At 45.0% G+C, this 20,488-nt stretch overlaps 1 protein-coding gene across 2 annotated transcripts in view; it reads left to right on the plus strand.

Moving 5' to 3' along the window:
* LOC126457637 (protein FAM43A) overlaps positions 1-19,777 on the plus strand; it is a 624,174-nt gene extending 604,397 nt beyond the window's left edge. The window contains exons 5-7 of one of the 2 annotated variants that reach the window (XM_050094108.1): positions 5,024-5,484; positions 8,487-8,652; positions 18,125-19,777. In XM_050094108.1, the coding sequence (XP_049950065.1) occupies positions 5,024-5,484; positions 8,487-8,652; positions 18,125-18,592 (1,095 nt within the window). In that variant the 3' untranslated portion in view covers positions 18,593-19,777. The remainder of the gene's footprint in view (positions 1-5,023; positions 5,485-8,486; positions 8,653-18,124) is intronic. The other variant, XM_050094109.1, reaches the window with a different exon arrangement.
* The last annotated feature ends 711 nt before the right edge of the window (positions 19,778-20,488 follow it).

Genomic DNA, 20,488 nt, shown 5'->3' on the forward strand with positions numbered 1-20,488 from the left:
CCAGGACACGTCGGAATCCCAGGCAACGAACTTGCCGACAGGCTGGGCAAACAGGCAACGCGAAACCACTTCTGGAGATGGACATCTCCGAATTTGACCTGCTTTCTGCCTTACGCCGCAGGGTTTTACTGCTTTGGGAGACGGAGTGGCATAACAGTACGCACAAAAAACTGCGTATCATTAAGGAGACTACGAATGTGTGGAAGTCTTCGATGCGGTCCTCTCGCAGGGAATCGGTTGTCCTCTGCCGGCTCCGCACTGGCCATACGTGGCTAACGCATGGTTACCTCCGCCGCGAGGCGTTCGATACAGTTCCCCACAGTCGTTTAATGAACAAAGTAAGAGCATATGGACTATCAGACCAATTGTGTGATTGGATTGAGGAGTTCCTAGATAACAGGACGCAGCATGTCATTCTCAATGGAGAGAAGTCTTCCGAAGTAAGAGTGATTTCAGGTGTGCCGCAGGGGAGTGTCATAGGACCGTTGCTATTCACAATATACATAAATGACCTTGTGGATGACATCGGAAGTTCACTGAGGCTTTTTGCGGATGATGCTGTGGTGTATCGAGAGGTCGTAACAATGAAAAATTGTACTGAAATGCAGGAGGATCTGCAGCGAATTGACGCATGGTGCAGGGAATGGCAATTGAATCTCAATGTAGACAAGTGTAATGTGCTGCGAATACACAGAAAGATAGATCCTTTATCATTTAGCTACAAAATAGCAGGTCAGCAACTGGAAGCAGTTAATTCCATAAATTATCTGGGAGTACGCATTAGGAGTGATTTAAAATGGAATGATCATATAATGTTGATCGTCGGTAAAGCAGATGCCAGACTGAGATTCATTGGAAGAATCCTAAGGAAATGCAATCCGAAAACAAAGGAAGTAGGTTACAGTACGCTTGTTCGCCCACTGCTTGAATACTGCTCAGCAGTGTGGGATCCGTACCAGATAGGGTTGATAGAAGATATAGAGAAGATCCAACGGAGAGCAGCGCGCTTCGTTACAGGATCATTTAGTAATCGCGAAAGCGTTACGGAGATGATAGATAAACTCCAGTGGAAGACTCTGCAGGAGAGACGCTCAGTAGCTCGGTACGGGTTTTTGTCAAAGTTTCGAGAACATACCTTCACCGAAGAGTCAAGCAGTATATTGCTCCCTCCTACGTATATCTCGCGAAGAGACCATGAGGATAAAATCAGAGAGATTAGAGCCCACACAGAGGCATACCGACAATCCTTCTTTCCACGAACAATACGAGACTGGAATAGAAGGGAGAACCGATAGAGGTACTCAAGGTACCCTCCACCACACACCGTCAGGTGGCTTGCGGAGTATGGATGTAGATGTAGATGTAGATGTGTCGCTGTGGCTCACAAATGACGGTCGTCGACCACTTGTTTGACTGCCCACTTTTAGCCGCTCTGCGGCGGACTTTTAACTTTCACAGCGCCCTGTCTACAGTGTTGGGCGACAATGTCTCAACAGCAGCTTTAGGTTTACGTTTTATTTTTGAGAGTGGGTTTTATCGTTCGATCTAAGTTTTAGCGCATGTCCTTTGTCCCTCTGTATCCTCCACCCTAGTACTTTTTAGGTGGAGATTTTAATGTGTTGCAGAGTGGCTGGCTCCTCCTCTTTATTCTCGTGGTCAGCCACCCATGGTAGTCTGCGCTCTTGTTTTGATCTCTTCATGTTTCTTGCGTGTCTCTATGGTTTTCTTGTCCGATTTTCTCCATTCTAGTGTTTGTTGCCCTTGTGTCATTCTTGTGGTTTGCTCCTTTCTTCCAGCTGTGTTTTGTATGTCTCGATTATTTTACTCCCACCCTTGTGGGATTGTTTTAATCGAAACGAGAGACCGATAACCTAGCAGTTTGGTCCCTCCCCCCTCTTTTAAACAAACCAACCAACCGAGTTGGGATACAATAAAAATCACTTACGGGATGACGAAGAGTTTGGTTTAGTAAACAACGGTGCCCACCGGTATATTCTTTGAAATTTGGCGCCATATATTCCGCAGATAGCGCCCACTATGTTTTTATGTCAGTTGTATATTTCGTTCGTGTGTGTGTGTGTGTGTGTGTGTGTGTGTGTGTGTGTGTGTGTGTGTGTGTGTGTGTGTGTGTGTGTTTCCACGATATTGCTGTGTGGCGTGGCTCTTACAGGCATTGACCAGCGACGTACGAGTCAGCGGTTCGATTCCCATATCCTGAGATTATTCACCATTTAATATTTATAGTTTCTGAATGCTTTTAAGGAATATTCCAATTTACTAGAACATAGCACGTGTGCATAAAACGGGACATTCTCTGCTCAGGATGGTAGCTAAGCACCGTTCCTATTTTCTTGTATGCTCTGTAAACGTGCTCTCAGTGTGAAGCTGACGACCCTGTTACGGTAACTGGTATTTGATCTCAGACTTACGTGAGCATATGTCGTTAGTTCTTGTGAATGATGGCTTGGATCTTGTTTGCTAGTGCTGCGTAGATCTAGTGGAGATGCGGATAGCGTGGAAGACTGCGATACTGCCAGTCCGCTATGGTCAATGACGTTGAAACCGATGCTATTTTCTATTTTTTTTAAGGCAGATTGTGGTGAGAGACTGATATGTACAGTAGCTTGAAGTCTGACATGTTGGAAGGTTACAGTCTGGTTGCCAATTGGTGAAGCCAACGAATGTGCCACTACAGTTTCTGTATAACTGCGCATTCATTAGTCCGATTTACATCTCCGAGGAATACCCATATTTAACTGGTGTAACTGATATTGTGCTACATCAGTAATGTTAACTTCCGCGATCGAAAACTCCTATTACCTTGGAGGTCCCGTTCGTTTGTCATTTTTTATTTGGGTACAATGTTCTCGTACAGTTAGTTACGTCCTTCAGTGGTCTTTCCTCGAAGCTCGTATGTCCATCTCCATGACGTCATCAATCCGTCAGCACGGAAACGCTTTGTTTCTCCTCCCCTAAACAGGCCATGAAGGCCCAACGGTACCGACCGGCCGCCGTGTCATCCTCACCCATAGGCGCCACTGGATGCGGATACGAAGAGGCATGTGGTCAGCACACCGCTATCCCGGCCGTATGTAGGTTTCCGAGATTGGAGCCGCCATTTCTCACTCAAGTAGCTCCTCAGTGTGCCTCACAAGGGCTGAGTGCTCCCCGCTTGCCAACAGCGCTCGACCGACTGGATGGTCACCCATCCAAGTGCTAGCCCAGCCCGACAGCGCTTAACTTCGGTGAACGAAAAAATGGCTGACATCGAAATAAGTGTCCAAGGAATAGAAAAGCAACTGGAATCACTCAACAGAGGAAAGTCCACTGGACCTGACGGGATACCAATTTCTATTCTACACAGAGTACGCGAAAGAACTTGCCCCCTTCTAACAGCCGTGTACCGCAAGTCTTTAGAGGAACGGAAGGTTCCAAATGATTGGAAAAGAGTACAGGTAGTCCCAGTCTTCAAGAAGGGTCGTCGAGCAGATGCGCAAACCTATAGACCTATACCTCTGACGTCAATCTGTTATAGAATCTTAGAACATGCTTTTTGCTCGAGTATCATGTCGTTTTTGGAAACCCAGAATCTACTCTGCAGGAATCAACATGGATTCCGGAAACAGCGATCGTGTGAGACCCAACTCGCTTTATTTGTTCATGAGACACAGAAAATATTAGATACAGGCTCCCAGGTAGATGCTATTTTCATTGACTTCCGGAAGGCGTTCGGTACTGTTCCGCACTTTTCGCCTGATAAACAACGTAAGAGCCTACGGAATATCAGACCAGCTGTGTGGCTGGATTGAAGAGTTTTTAGCAAACAGAACACAGCATGTTGTTGTCAATGAAGAGACGTCTACAGACGTTAAAGTAACCTCTGGCGTGCCACAGGGGAGTGTTATGGGACCATTGCTTTTCAGAATATATATAAATGACCTAGTAGATAGTGTCGGAAGTTCCATGCGGCTTTTCGCGGATGATGCTGTAGTATACAGAGAAGTTGCAGCATTAGAAAATTGTAGCGAAATGCAGGAAGATCTGCAGCGGATAGGCACTTGGTGCAGGGAGTGGCAACTGACCCTTAACATAGACAAATGTAATGTATTGCGAATACATAGAAAGAAGGATCCTTTATTGTATGATTATATGATAGCAGAACAAACATTGGTAGCAGTTACTTCTGTAAAATATCTGGGACTATGCGTGCGGAACAATTTGAAGTGGAATGATCATATAAAATTAATTGTTGGTAAGGCGGGTACCAGATTGAGATTCATTGGGAGAGTCCTTAGAAAATGTAGTCCATCAACAAAGGAGGCGGCTTACAAAACACTCGTTCGACCAATGCTTGAGTATTGCTCATCAGTGTGGGATCCATACCAGGTCGGGTTGACAGGAGATAGAGAAGAACCAAAGAAGAGCGGCGCGTTTCGTCACAGGGTTATTTGGTAAGCGTGATAGCGTTACGGAGATGTTTAACAAACTCAAGTGGCAGACTCTGCAAGAGAGGCGCTCTGCATCGCGGTATAGCTTGCTATCCAGGTTTCGAGATGGTGCGTTTCTGGATGAGGTATCGAATATGCCCCTACGTATACCTCCCGAGGAGATCACGAATGTAAAATTAAAGAGATTCAAACGCACACGGAGGCCTTCCGGCAGTCGTTCTTCCCGCAAACCATACGCGACTGGAACAGGAAAGGGAGGTAATGACAGTGGCACGTAAAGTGCCCTCCGCCACACCTTTGGGTGGCTTGCAGAGTATAAATGTAGATGTAGATGTAGACCTGACGGGAACCGGTGTTGCCACTGCCGCAAGGCCGTTGGCCAATTACTTTGTTTACTAATCCCAAAAATTCAGTCGAGTAGTAGAGTCTTCAAGGACAAGTTTCCCAATCGTTAGGTTCGTATCAGATGGTTGCTATGTGGGAGGCCCCGACGCTTCCTCTGCTCCCGGCTCGCTACCTCTCCTTGTTTTGTATGCGTCTTGTGTGTCGCTGAGCTTGTGGTGTGGTGCCCGCAGGTGCTGTGCAGCAAGGAGGCGGTGGCGCGGCGCATGGCGACGCAGCTGCGCGCGCGGCTGGCGCAGGCGCTGACAGAGTTCAAGCGCGACAAGGTGAGCCGGCAGAACGCGCGCCTGTCGCTGGCCAACTCGCTGTACGACAACCCTTCGCTGCCGCGCCGCAAGCTGCTGCTGGCCACCGGCTCGCACAACTACCGGCCGCCGCTCGAGCGCTCCAAGTCGGCGCCCAAGCTGATGGTCATCGAGGAGAGCGCCGAGGAGGACGAGGACGAGGATGACGACGACGACGAGGACGACGACGGCTGCGAGGCGCGGCACGCGGCCGAGGCGGCGCCGCTCGACAGGATATCCGAGGAGGACGAGCGCTACTCCCACCTCATGGCCATGCTCGACGCCGACCACGACGCTGAACACGAGCACGACCACGATCCCGACGTGGACGACGCCAGGGACGACTGGGGGTGAGCGCACCAGCTAGCGGTCCTCACACCAGCCAATGGTCACTCTCGCATGATGAGCTCGTAAGCGACAGTGGTAGTTTAGGCCTCCAGCCAGACACCATGAAATCATCAGATGTCTTGGAGATTAAGAAGCCGCTCCAGCTGTATTTAATCTTTTTTATCATATCATAACCCGTATCGTGGAACTGAAAACCACATCGCAAGGTGACATGGAACCAAGCCATAAGAGGTAAGCAGCCCGGAACGTGGAACCCAACATTCGTACCACTATTCAGCGGTTTATTAGTTTGGTCTGACAACGAATGTTGCGTTCCATGTTCCAAGCTACTCAGCTCTTATGGCTTAGTTACATGTCACCTAAAGATGCGGTTTTCCGTGCCACAAACCGGTTGCGATCCGAAAACAAAAAGATCAAATACAGCCAAAGAGGCTTCTTAATCCCCAAGATGATTACTCACAGCCGTAGGTCTCCTCTGTACAACGTTTTCATCATCAGTCCACTGCTGGAGGAAGCCAAACAGACTGACGACGGTTGTTGTAACTTCTTCTCCAGAGGCTAACCTGAACCGTCACTTGAAGCAATTCACTATCTGATCAAAACTATCCAGATATCTAGTTAGTAGACATTAATACGGGACGTGCCCACCCTTCGCCCTTATGGGGTCTTGAACTCTGCTGGGAAGATGTCTTTCTGAAGAGCGCCGGTCGTTGTGGCCGAGCAGTTCTAGGCGCTACAGTATGAAACCGCGTGACCGCTACGGTCGCAGGTTCGAATCCTGCCTCGGACAAGGATGTGTGTGATGTCCATAGGTTAGTTAGGTTTAAGTAGTTCTAAGTCTAGGGGACTGATGACCTCAGATGTTAAGTCCCTTAGTGATTAGAGCAATTTTTTCTCAAGAGCCAATACCAGAGATGTTAGCGATGGTGGACGCTGGGGTCTGAAGCGAAGTCTCTCTAATCATCGCAAAGGTGTTCCATTGGACCCAGGTCGGAAATGTGGCCTCCACAGTCCATTTCGGGAATTTTACTGTCCACAGACCAATGCCTCACAGATGCTGCTGAAAGGAAGGGTGCATTGCCATGCTGATACAAACAGTCATCAGTTCTTAAATATTCCTCTACTGTATGCACTACACAAAGCTTAAAATTTGTATATATCCAGCCACATTTAGCATTCTCTTAAGTGTGATAGCGGGAGCACATTCTAACCGTGAAGAACGCCACCATACTTTAACACTACTTTCTTCATGCTGCATTGCTGGCATACGCATGATGGTAGATAACGTTCTCCAGGCATTCGCCAAACACAGACCGTTCCATCGGACTGCCACAGAGCACAGAATTATTCTTAACTCAAAGTCACTCTTTTCCAGTAACCAGCTGTGCAGTGGCGTCACTCTTTACATCACATTAAGCACATTACATCAAGTTCCTGAGCGTGTGCGTCTAGGTCAAAGGTTCAATGTCTGACGTGAGTAGACTTCCGTGAGTGAGGAATGCCTTTAATGTTCGTTCTAGTCTCCTTCTTACATCCTCCTTGCTTCGTTTTTCAAGCATAATGTTGCTTTCACGACAGCAGAATTCCTTCACTCCACCTGGTGCATGGTCCGCAGTTTTGATAAGTTTATCGCTAATCTCGTTTTTGCTTCCCCTCCTTGCTTTCCTCTTTTTTTAGTGTCTGTCATTCAATAAGTTGTGATGATTCGAATGCACATTCCACTCAACAGGTCCTGTAACTTTTGCTGCTCTCCTTGACAGGTGGGAAGTTTATTCTTGCAGGCCTCTTGGACCTCCTGAGAAGAGTAGCCTTTCCGCTGCCATCCAGTACTATCGCTGTCATCATCATCAATAAAGCAAACACTGCTCCAAAGTCAACAAGCACTCGTCAGTCACATGCACTGTGTAGTAGCTCCCTCCCCTGTCCCTCCCTTCAGTAATTCCCCCACATTTCCTTTCGTCCCTGTCCCTTGCCGTCCCTTCCCTCCCCTTCCTAAAGACACCCTTTCTGCCCTTCCCCCCTGTCCCTTTCATTCCCTTTCTGAACCCCTCTTTCCACTCCATTCCCGTCCCTTGCTTTTCGTCCCTTCCTATACCTCCCTTCCCTTCCAGTTCCGCCTTTCCCTTCCGGTTGTTCCCTTCCCTTCCGGTTGTTCCCTTCCCTTCCGGTTGTTCCCTTCCGTTCCGGTTGTTCCCTTCCGTTCCGGTTGTTCCCTTCCGTTCCGGTTGTTCCCTTCCGTTCCGGTTGTTCCCTTCTGCTCCGGTTGTTTCCTTCCCTTCCGGTTGTTTCCTTCCCTTCCGGTTGTTTCCTTCCCTTCCGGTTGTTTCCTTCCCTTCCGGTTGTTTCCTTCCCTTCCGGTTGTTTCCTTCCCTTCCGGTTGTTTCCTTCCCTTCCGGTTGTTCCCTTCCCTTCCGGTTGTTCCCTTCCCTTCCCTTCCGGTTGTTCCCTTCCCTTCCCTTCCGGTTGTTCCCTTCCCTTCCCTTCCGGTTGTTCCCTTCCCTTCCGGTTGTTCCCTTCCCTTCCGGTTGTTCCCTTTACTTCGAGTTCCTCCACTCCTTTAACCTCCCTCCTCTCCCTTCTCCTCCTCTCCCTTCTCCTCCTCTCCCTTCTCCTCCTCTCCTCTCCTCAATCTTTTCATTCGTTCACACATTCATTCATTTGCATTGCACAATAAGATTTAAGCTGGTCATAGGAAAATAGATCCTTTTACAAACTGGCATTTGGAATTGCTTATTTTAAAAGCGAAGTATACAGCATAATTTCGGTCAGGGAAATAGTTCACTTGTATATTTGTCACGTAACGCTGACTTTAAGGCGCGGTACAGCTTTAATTACAAGGAAAAGGCCAATGTAGATTGCTACCGAATCGACCCTTTGGGGGTCTACCAGCCCACCAGTGCATACGATTTTACAATTGGCCACGCTCCATACTATTTATATGCTCTTGCCCGCTGAGCTATGAGGACAGAAGTGTGAGTAATGTTCATATTGTTTGTGCGCGCAGCAGGTTCTCGCTGGAGAGTGGCAGCGGTGAGGAGCCGGGCTGTGGAGGCGGCGGGGGCGGCGGCGGCAGCGAGTGCGGCAGCGACGAGGGCACGTGCAGCCTGTCCAGCGGCGCCTCCTGCTCCTCGCCGGCCGCGCTCTGCCGCCACTTCAAGTCCCTCACAGAGGTCAGCACCGCGCGCTCTCCTCGGCGTGCTAATTTATTATTCTGCGCCACGTGATTCCGGATACACTGGCGCTGACGGAAGTTACAACACCCACAAATAAATGCCTAGAATCAGTATACACGTAGCGCGCGGAGTGGCCGCGCGGTTTGAGGCGCCATGTCACGGATTGTGCGGCCACTCTCGCCGCAGGTTCGAGTGCTCTCTCGGACGAGTGTGTGTGTGTGTGTGTGTGTGTGTGTGTGTGTGTGTGTGTGAACAAACCGGTGTCCTCTCCAGTTTGGTCCCTCAGGAATTCACACACGTTTTTTTTTTTTCCACTATACACGTGAAACGTGTCTCCAGTTCCTCTGTCAGGACCTTTTTCCGCCCACAATTCTAACGTCGTGTTTCGTGGCCACGTATGTTACACGACTGAACAGTCTGCCGCGAAACACCAATAAATCCAGCAGCTTCACACACACAGTGCGGCCGAGCGCACGGCCAAACACGATCGCCCCTTTTAGCTATTCTATCATTTCCTTACGTTTACCCACAATGTCCGTTTGAAAAATCAGTCTCTCACTGATAACAGTGCGCTCGCAGCTGAGCACGTGACTCGATCGCTGCGCCAGCTGTAAAGGCTGAAAAGTTCATCTGTGCTTAAGCAAAGGGTCACGAATTTTTTGGTCGCCGAGGTGCAACAGTGCTTTCGACCGAATGGCACGATATGGCTGCTTTTCAGGATGGTATATATAAATCTCAGCTCTTCTCACGCAGCCAGGGAAAAGATTTGAAAACTAAACAACAGCTACGAACAGAAGTCTCGTACATTGTCTTGCTTCCGATGTATGCCTCAAAATATACAGTTCCAACTCTTACTTAATACTGGAGCGACAACTCACTATTTGCTCTTATGGCAACTAAAATTCTCGTTGGTATCCGTTTTGTACAGTAGGCTGTTCATCTGGGCAGCTTTCCCGTGACTCCTTGAGTCCCGGTCGGTCTGAACTTGGCAGTGAGAACGCTCGACAGTCTGGTTCAGATCAGCGCCCTGAGAAGGCCAGTAAGTTTCCGGCAGAGAAACCTGTCACCTGCAACAAGTGCTGTGCGAACGACCGCTCATTCATATTTAAAAGCTCTGTGGTGATTCCCAAACTGGTCTTCAACGTATGAAGCCAGTAGGCAGTCAGAATACCCATTTAAGTCTGTACCTTGGCATTGACACGTACATCAACAACAGCTACTCAAGAACTATCAATATATCTCCTTCACTTTCGATCACCTTGCAGGCATTAACGGCCAGTACTCAGAGAAAGCTACATACAATTAATAACTGAGGCACTATTTTATGATAGTACCAGTAACATGATCAAAATTTCTTCATACTTCAATACTCTCCAATAATTCTGAAAACAGTAAATCAAATGAAAGATCCATATATTTCTGTTTTACTACAGTTACAGCAAACGTGCTTCCTACTAATAGAACGAGAAACTGAGTTTTATATCACAAAAACTCAAGAGTGGGCTCTTAGCGTTTCTGGTGAAAGAAAACTGTGCAAATATCGTATCGAGTAACTCGACCATACAGGCCACTGGCGTCAAAAACGTTTCGTTAATACGTTTCTTGTATAAATGTTGGTGTTGTCCTCATCGACATGAAAAAGATGTTCTAGCGAGGTTAAGTATGCAAGTATTAAGAACTATGAGTTACTGCGGCACGATGCATGAAAATTATTTCAGTAAGAGCTAACACGTAAAGTGCCAGAGGTGCTTCTACGTACACATTTACTTCAGAATTTGTACTTACGCCTAATTCGTTCAGAAGTCTCGAAAATGTATTTTCTTCAGAATGAGTAAAGTATAGTTTACAGAACTTTAAGGAGTAAAATCCAGTTGTTAAAATGAGTAAAAATGATGAACACATAGCTCAGTGAAAGTTCGTTAATCCACCATAGCCGTATTTAATGAAGTCCTTGTAGACTTGCACTACCAGTTGCGCAACATTTTTAGTGGCATCTCTGTATAAAAATTACCAACGCTATTATAACAGCAAATGAGCAATTACATATTCGAAATAAATTATTTGTGGATTATTCCATTCCATTGCGGCATAGTGGTACAGTAACCAGCTTCGAATTATTTCAGAATAAAAAATCCTGGCTGCGAAATTATTTATTGTCAATGAGGCGTCTCACGCTTTTGGGGCATCATCAGATTTTTGAAAAACGTGTGTCATGTCTCGCGCAATAGCTAAAAGAATCCTTAAGAGCTAACGCGTTTGCCTAGCTATTTGTACGGAATCTTAAGTATTCTTTTAACCATAGCGCGAGATATTCTACACATTTTTCAGCAATCTGATGATGTCAAAAAGGGGTAAAACGCGTCATTGACATTAAGTAATTTCGCAACCGTGACTGCTTTTATTCTGAAATATCTGTGGACTGCCTAATTAAAAAAAATGGACATGGTTTAAGGAGAGTGCCAATGTGGTTGCATTATGAGCCTCTATAAGGACTAGTTCTGCATACTGATTTTGAATAAATGCTGATATATTGCGGACTTTTTTACATTCCTGCTGCTTGTAGCTACTGTAGTTTATGATGCAGAAACGTTTCATCCGGATAACGTGATTTGTCCTAAAATGAATCTGTTTCTGAAGACGGCAAATTCATTGCAATGAATCTGTTTCTGAAGACGGCAAATTCATTGCAATGAATCTGTTTCTGAAGACGGCAAAGTCATTGCAATGAATCTGTTTCTGAAGACGGCAAATTCATTGCAATGAATCTGTTTCTGAAGACGGCAAATTCATTGCAATGAATCTCTTTCTGAAGACGGCAAATACATTGCGTAATGCGCTATCCGAGACTTGAAATAGGATAAATACCGCCACCATCACAAGCATACACAACATGATTGGTCGTAAGACGACAACTACATTGTGTGATGCTCTATCAGCCGCGAGAATTGAGCAGACTGGCCAGCCGCCTGGGAGCGTGCTTTGTGCGACGTGCTGAATGGCTGAGGCGACAACGCGAACCATTAAACCCACTTTCTCGTATTACACGGTCGATTAATTAACTAAGAAAGCTAAATACGGTATAGTTAGGGCAACTAAACCAGCGTTATAATTGATAACCAGATTGGCTGAAAGTAACTTATGTTGTGCCCTATTGACATCCGGATTTTACTGCTTGTAAACTATGCATAAGTGTTTTAGTTGTGATTGTCCTTGGTTTAAAGTTATATGCAATGAGTAAATATGTTAGTAAACTCGTGACATGTTAAGACAGAGGGGTGCAATACCAGAAAGTGCTTCACAGCAACATAAAACACAAATTCTAGTCTGGCAAAGGCAAATACTTTGAAGCAAACTGGTTTTGCGATTAAGACGTGCCTTGTTCACATGATGCAATAGGAGAGCAGCAATTTTTGGCTGCGGTCTGGTCAGACCTGTACGTTTACGGGCAGAAAACAAGTAAGCTGCTCTGGCTGTACCTTGAGATCTTACAGGTGGTTGGCAAGTTGCTTTCAGCCACTTTGCATAATCTGCTACGTTTGCTGCAAAGCTCCGCCTGCAAGAGACAGAGGAACTTTTGCTCAGTCACCAAAGCGTAACAACGAAGAAGGGAAACGTGGCTTAGACGTCCCCGGATGACCCCATAACCCACCCCTGTTGATGACTGAGCGACAGTCAGCTTCCCTTTCGCCTATGACTCTCACGTAGATTGAGCGTTCTTCCATGGCGCATGTAAGAAAAACTTTAGTGTCGTTTCTGTTGGGCATTAGTACCTCTCATCTTGCCATTAAATCGTCTTGAATAACATTACCCCAGCGAAAACCAGATAATGTTTTATTCTTACCTGCAGGTGGACTCACTAGAAAAGACGTCCCCGAATTCTAAATAAGCTGATTTCGAGGCCAAAGATTTGTAGTACTCGTCACAGACAAACGACCTCTTGAAAACAGAAGCTGCACTTGCGTGTCACGCTCTCACTCTCAGACAATTCCAATTTTAGAAACAGTTTTCTTGGCGTACACCTTTCGTGCCACGAATGACATCGTGTGCAAATTGTGTTTGGGAGACATCAAAGTAATCCACGGAGGCATCCACGTCCGATGAATGAAAACACCGCTGACAACTGGTAAAATTTTGTTTTCATAGATCACACTACCGGTTTCACGGTTTACAGCTGCATCTCCAGGTACAAAAGTTATTACATTACTCCATCACTGGTGAACACAAGATAGTTTGTCGAGAACATTGTCATTGTTTAAAAACTAGACTCACATAGGATAACTGAGAAGGTGAGCATGTAACATAACCGAAGAAATGTTGCCGGATAGATCGAAGCTACGTACTGGCCATTCATCCTGATACAGAAGGTGCAGCTTGCAAAACTAGGCCCTGTCTACTCCTGCAGTGTTTCCTGGTGGCAGAAGCATTGTGTCAGAAAGACTCCTCAGAGCACATTGGAACACACGAATGATCCTTTCCGATGATTTCATGCAATCATTTGCAACCACCCTCCGCAATGCCAGGTGGTTCCTGTTTGTCAGTTCATCAGATCTGCTTGTGTCGGGTTAGTTGTGGTCGTTCTTTATGTTTCCACTTGACAATCGCATCTTCCACAGTGAACTCGGGCATCTTTTAAAAGACTTCAAATGTCCCTGATGTATTTGTTACTCAGGTGGCATCCAATGACTTGCCAACGCTCAAAGTGTCCTGAAGAGACCGCTTCTCGTGACATCTAGCGATCATTTCCGTATTACATAGGGGTGTTCACATGGCTTTGCTCAGATAATGCATGTGGGTTGTGTAACTTGATGAAACTAAACAAAATACACGAACTGACATCGCAGTGAAACTTGCAAGCTCGAACATTCATTGAAATCGTTGCCAACCTGCCCTTGCATAGATAATACAAATAATAATACAGGAGGACAAATACAGAGCATTTTAGCTGGACACAGAACGTAATGGAGCAGAGGCGACAGTCTGGCTCTCTAACTACAGAGCACAACCTGGCAGGCTAGGGAAGCAACAGCGTGTTTCGCATGGCAAGATGGAGTTAAAGCTCCACACTGGCGAACCGGGTCGAAAGACACTGGCTAGGTGGCATGAAAAGGCACCACACGGAACGTTGTCATTGCATACAAATCACAAGCGGAAAAATGCTGCTATCAGAGCACAAAGAAGGTGAATACGTTTCTGTTTAAAATACTGACCGGAAGGGGGCACCAGCTGCCTCGTTCTACCTTCCTAGACCCTTTAAAGATCTTCCCAAAAAATTTTACCACGCGAACATATTTGCGGTCTTCTTAACATGTGCAGCTCATCTCTCATTACCCGCTTGTAACACTCTCTCTCTCTCGTTGTCTCCTTGGCTCTTTCTGTAACACAACCATTGTCTACTATTTTTTAGTATTTATTACATTTCCGCCTCTTTCCCATTGTCACTGTTGCCTCCTGTCTCAACGTAAAAAAGCACAAATATGTTTGTATGCCAAAATTTGTTGATTAGATTTTTAAAGTTGCTGAGGAAGGTAGAGTGAACCATCTGGTACCCCACTTTTCAGCCAGAGTCTTCTAAATAAACAAGAACATATCCGCATCTTTTGTGCTCCGATAGGATCATTTTTCCGTTGGTTCCCTTCTTTTTGCTGCTGCGGCAGGGCATATCACTCATATAAAAAGAAACGTATTGGTCAGTAAAAGTTTGATAGTTTGCTTATATGAAAACGGAAAAAACAGCAATCTAGTTTTACTTCTGAGACCGGATTTTACGTGCACAGAAGTTTCGGATGTGCCCCAGATCTACAACACTGGGTTCCCGGAACCCTTCTGATGATAATGGAGACTCTTTAAAGCATATTTCTCTGTGCCACGTCATTTTACAAACTACCTTTTCACTTCACATCGGATTTTTTGTTCGTATTTACGGTTATATGTAGGATAATCTTGAACGTCCGTATCTCGGAAACGGATAAAGATATGTAGAAAACTTTCAACGGTATTCGCCATCGGGATCTTAGGAATACATAGTAAAAATTACAGCAGTTGCGCTGTGCATAGCCGTCTTGGAAACCGCAGCTCGGCTTTAGGGTGTTTCCCGATAACGAATAAAGATATTTGTAAACGGGAAGATGGCACTTCTAGATAAATACCTAGAGAATGAATCATTAAAATTACATTAATCTACTGCTGTTAGTTATTTAGATATTCGCTGTTGAGGGCGGAAAATGGTGAAAACGCTTTTTTGTGGTTTTCTCGGAACCGTCCACGACCTAAACAGTGCCTCCCTTAACGCACACCGTAGACCACATCTAATGCAAAAAAGAGCAGCCGATTTGCTCCATTTTTCCAAGCTGAAGGAAATCTGTAATATTAAAATTTTGACCCTGTACCGTTACAGTAAGACGGTCCTTCTGTTGTATATACAAATGGTCGTAGTAGAAAGGCTATTCAAAACACTTGACCCTACCTTTTCATCACCATTAGAGCCCGAAGTATGAGTCCCGGAAAGATTCCATTTTTATTTCAGGCGTTGTAGAACATACAGATAGCGCATGCCATCGCATGGATACCGATATCGGAGCTAATTGCGAAAGCACTTTAACTTGGTGCCATTAAGGAAGACACAGTTTTACGTATTCTCCGGGTGGTTATAATTAAAGTGCAGCTACTCTTAGAGGTACAGTGCGAATTGTAATTTTCGTATAGCAGCGAAACTTAGTGGGTATTCTAATAATGTGGAACCGATTTACACTGAAAAAAAAAAAAAGTTTGTTCCAGTTTTGACAACAGGTGCAATTCTGGCTCTGAGAGTCCAAGAAAGACGTATAGAAATCTTTCCTTATGTAATGGATTAGGAACGCGACAACCGCCGCTTACACGATTTGTTCAGTGTCAGCATCGGAGACGTCGATGATATGCTGTACAGCGCCAGATTTGCATCTGGTTGTCAACGCTGGAACTAATTTTTTTTTCCATCGTCAATCGGTTCCGCATTAACACATTAGCGTATCTACCAACTTTCGCTGCCATATGAAAAATACAGTCCACAGTGGACCCCCGTGAGTAGGTGCACTGTAATGATAACCAGCAGGTATGGGCACTCATCCTGAGGCAAGTACGATAATTGCATTCAATTCTGTCTCTCCGTTACCAGTATGGCAGTACGGGTTGTAAAGTGTGTAAACTTTTAGATGGCAGACTTCTCCCTAGTCCTGAATCTGTAGAAGTCGGTAAACGTCGGGAGGCTTCGGTAGGCACGCAGTTTCGACTGCTGCCAACATTACGTAGCTGACTGTGTTGTACAAGGTAGCCATTGTCGTCTGCTTCGTTAATGTTCTGCGTGTTTTTATTGTGCAGTTGTGCTAAACATTATCAAAATGAGTGAAGAGGCAGTTTTTGGCCTATCTCGGAAGTTTTTTAGGAATATGCCCCTGCTTTTATATACTTTTTTCAACACGTTTGCGAAACGTGTTGCGAATAGTGTTAGTAGTGAAGAAATAATAGAACAAAACGTCGTGCCTGACGCGGCACTTTTTCACGCATCTCGATGTTTACCACGTCATATCTCCTGAATTATATGTCGTAAAGAGACATAAATCTGCCAGCGCATTTACTGATATATGTGGATACTGTATGGGATTAGAGTTAATAGTAACGAAACAATACATTAAAATCTAATGCCTACTGCGGCAGATTTACGGTATGTACTGAGAAAATGTAGTAAGCGACAACCTTTTCTCCTTTCATTATTTTGTGGGGGGTGTCAGCGAGAAAAATTTTCGTGAAGGTTTCAAATTGTATGTAACGTTTGTAGCTGCTCGCTAAGTGCTCTCATTCGCAAATAGTGGATGCATAAATCTGGGTATTTTCCCGCAGTGGCATCTCATTGTTTATGACGTCATATCTCCTCAAGAATGTGTCTTAACAAAGTACCAAAAGTTCATCGCAATCGGATGAATGGTTTGGGAACGCACAGAGGGCAGACATACATACATTCATTTTTATATATAGAGATTGACAGTTACGTTATACTATATGACCTGTTTAAGTATATTTAAATTTTATAATTAATAGTTTAACACTGCGTAAAATGAAATAAAATGAGAAAAAAAATTTGCGAGCAGTGGCAATCGACCCCGGGTCCGCTGCATGAGAGATATTTTAATGTACATGACGATTTCAGTTTCGTTTACGAACAACATTTAAAGCGAGTTTTACTTCCAAGCCTTTCATCTGCTTTCGTGTAAGCATGACGCGCACTTTGTAGTGCCAGCACTGCAACTGGTAGGCGTGCCTTCCCCCCCTCCCCCCCCCCCCCCCCGGGTCCACTCCTCCGCCTCGCCAGCCAATGCTTGCTTCCTCCTCTCCCCGCACTCCCTTCACAACTCTGCCGTCTTAAGTTAACCCTTTCATGGATAAAATTCATTTTTTACAGATTTTTAAAATATTAAAGTGGTAACAGTTTCTTTTCAGTCCCATTATTATATTTTCACCACCAAAATATTTTTTAAGTTCTCCATTTTTTCACAACAGGAAGTGGGACACACATGTCCCATGAACCAACGCAAGATACCTTTTCTGCTGACTGACTAATTTTGTAATTTTATTTTTTTTAGCCATAAACAGGATTTTGCAGAGAATAAAGTAACTACAAATTATACATGCATGTAATCTTGTTATTTGTGTAGAGCCAGTGTAAAAATATTCATTACATTTCAGTTTTCATGATACATGATCAATACTGACAAAACTTTACATGTCGTGAAACTTGGAAAAACATGGTGTGGCACAGAGTGGTACACCACAAACAGTGCAAACAACTTTTGTTCTCTTCTCTTTAGAGTTTGTGCTGCAGAATCTGCATCGCTTCCTAGTGTCACTGTCTTTTGGTACATGTTTGCCTACGTTCACGAGCCGGACGTCATATGGCACACTAGAGACTCCTCTCTTTGCTGGGAAGAAGGTGGGCATTGATCCCCTCTTTTTCCTGGATGAATACCCATTAATCAATTGTCTTGCTAATCTTTACAAATAATGTCTGCTGGGACACATGTGTCCCACTAATTTTATTTCGATTATAAGATAGTACAGTCGCTGAGAAGCACATTCCACACTGTATTTGTACTAAAAAATGATTTTTAAGTTAATAATAAGATGAATTACTTACTTCAGACATCGCTGGAAAGTGAGAAATGATGAAAACTGAAGAATGACACACATAAGTGGCGTTGCAGCGGCCATATCTACACGCCAGTCAACAAAAGTAGTCACCGCTTCTCTATTGCCTTTGCAGTGCAGTCCCGATTTTTTTCTTAGGTTCAGTACAGTCGTCCCTAGATGGCAGCACCGTGCAGAGCTAGGTAACATATATCCCGACACTCGAACTGGCGCTCAAAGTTAGTGGTACATATATGACCCATCAACCACGAAAGGGTTAACACACTGTACAGCGTGTGTGTCTGTGTGTCGGCAGCTGAGGCAGCCACTATCCGCGGACTGTGACACCTGCGAGCCCGAAGGCAGCCCGCAGCAGCAGCCGGTGGTGGACTGGAGGCCGGGCGCAGAGGGCGCCGCCGACCTGGAGAGGCTGGCCGCTGCGCTGCGCCGCTCGGCCACCTTCCCGCCCCCCAGCAGCGCCGCCTCCGTCTTGGCCGTGACGGCAGTGCCACCCCCGCCGCCGCCGCCCCCGGAGGCGGTAGTCCCCAGAACGCCGCTGGGCGAGCCGGGCGTCGAACTGGACTCTCTGAGCGAGGAAGAGGACGAGGTGGCGCCGGACGCTGCCAGGGACGTGAAGCGCGACGAGGACAACGTGAGCGACGAGAGCGGCTACGCGGAGATCATGCTGGACGGCGGTGGCGCCAGCAGCACGGCCACAGCTTCGGCGCAGCCCGCCAGGGGCGCCTTCGGCGCGGCGTCGCCCGTGCGCTGCGTCAGGGTCTGACGCCTGCTCTGAGTTCGGTCCCAGCAGAGTTCCGCGAAATGGCGCGTCGAGAAATCTGTTTCACCAAAACGGGCGCTCGAGAGTTGACAATCGAAGACTGAACAACTCTTGTCGAAAGTTGTGCCTACAGCCAGATCACGGACTATACGTACTTTCGTGCGTGCTACACGAAAGAGGACAAAAGTAATTACAGCGGACTATACCTGTCTCACAATTTCAAACTATTAAAATTACAGAAATGGATGTTTATAGAACCAACTACACTGGATACTGCGAGGCAACTGAGCCTTTTACACTCTCCATTTACTCAAAACGAGCATTAATTCAATGAATGACTATGTTTTGGTGTCGCTGTTTGTGCAATGAGGTTGCCGTGTGTGACCCATTTGAGATAATGATCCCTGAATTGTAATGCTTGGTAGCATTCGCTAAGGGAGATGTGGACTCCGTTAAAATAAACCACCTGAAAGATACTCTGTTGACGTATGGCATACACGATCAAACTGTCGACAATTTTTACCTTTACAAAATTAGATTCGGCTTCCGTGCCACTTCTTGCAACAATTCGCCCATAATTATGAACATCTAATTCAGCACTTACACATCACAGTAGCATCAGACTGTTAAAACCTACCCACATTCAATTTATTACTCAAATCATTACACGAATACCTTCTACACAGAAGAAGAAATAGGTGTGTCTTTAAGACTCGACTTTTCCTGAACTAGACATTTTTTCTGAAAGTGACAGACCTTCTTGCGTAGTTCTTGGTCTGACGAAACACGTGTAACTGCAAACAAAATGTTTTCCCGTTATTTCAACTATTACAGATGAAACGACATTCTGGGATAACACAGTATATACTGACATAAAAAAGATTCGTAACTGATCAAATTGCACTCTTTAAAGTACACACAGCAACAAAAAATTGTGATTATATATGTTTTATCTGTGGAATCCTCTACTGCATATTGTCAATTCTTCAGAACATTTCAGTGAGTTGCTAATATTTTGTTGTGTGACAGGGCATACAGACAAATATGAGACATCTGCAATGGTTCACACACTCTACTAACTGAGAATTATTTGTTTGGACAGAGTAAGTCAACATGTTAGATGGGTTGTAGCTGAATATTGCTCTCTCAGCTGGATAGTCCTGCAAATCTGGTTATTGTATGTGTGCAATTAGACAATTAGAAGGTGTATTGCTTCATATATATAAAATAGCATGTGCTGTGATAGGTGAGTAGTGAAAAAAAATTGAGTCATATATTAAACATTCCATACTTGAAAGTAGTGTAAATGATTGACCTGATGATAAGTTTGTTGTCGTGTACATCATACTTTGATATTAGTTTATGTTGTAGATTTTTAATTTCTTGTTTCTTTTATTTTGAAATAGACTCAAATAGATGCAAGAAAAATAGAGAATGAATTAAAAAAGGAAACTAGCCAATAATCTGTGGAATATAATGTGTCTAGTTGCCATTTTTGTGTGAAAATGTGAAGATGTATATCATATACTTCCTAAAAAAACTGTTATGCATTTGTGTCACAGAAACCTGATCCATTGTAGGTTGGAGGCTTACTGATAGCTATGGATTAAACTTGAATGTAAACTGAAGCCATATTCCAGCTATTACACCTCTTTTGAAGGACATAATTGTTCTCAGGCCACTAACTTTATAATCACTGACCAGTATTTTTAGTTACTCTTGACTGTCACAATCTGTCTGAGCTTGCCAACTCCATCACATGCTAGTGTAAATAGTTTTAAGTCTTAATACATGACCCCCAACATGCAAAGTTGCCTCTGTCTGTAGGTACAAGTTTTATAACAAAGCTGTGAAGTATTTTTCTGCAGAGTTCAATATGTTAAACCTTGTAATTCCTGT

This window comes from Schistocerca serialis, chromosome 2 (genome assembly GCF_023864345.2).
Source record: "Schistocerca serialis cubense isolate TAMUIC-IGC-003099 chromosome 2, iqSchSeri2.2, whole genome shotgun sequence".
Taxonomy (NCBI): Eukaryota; Metazoa; Arthropoda; class Insecta; order Orthoptera; family Acrididae; genus Schistocerca; species Schistocerca serialis.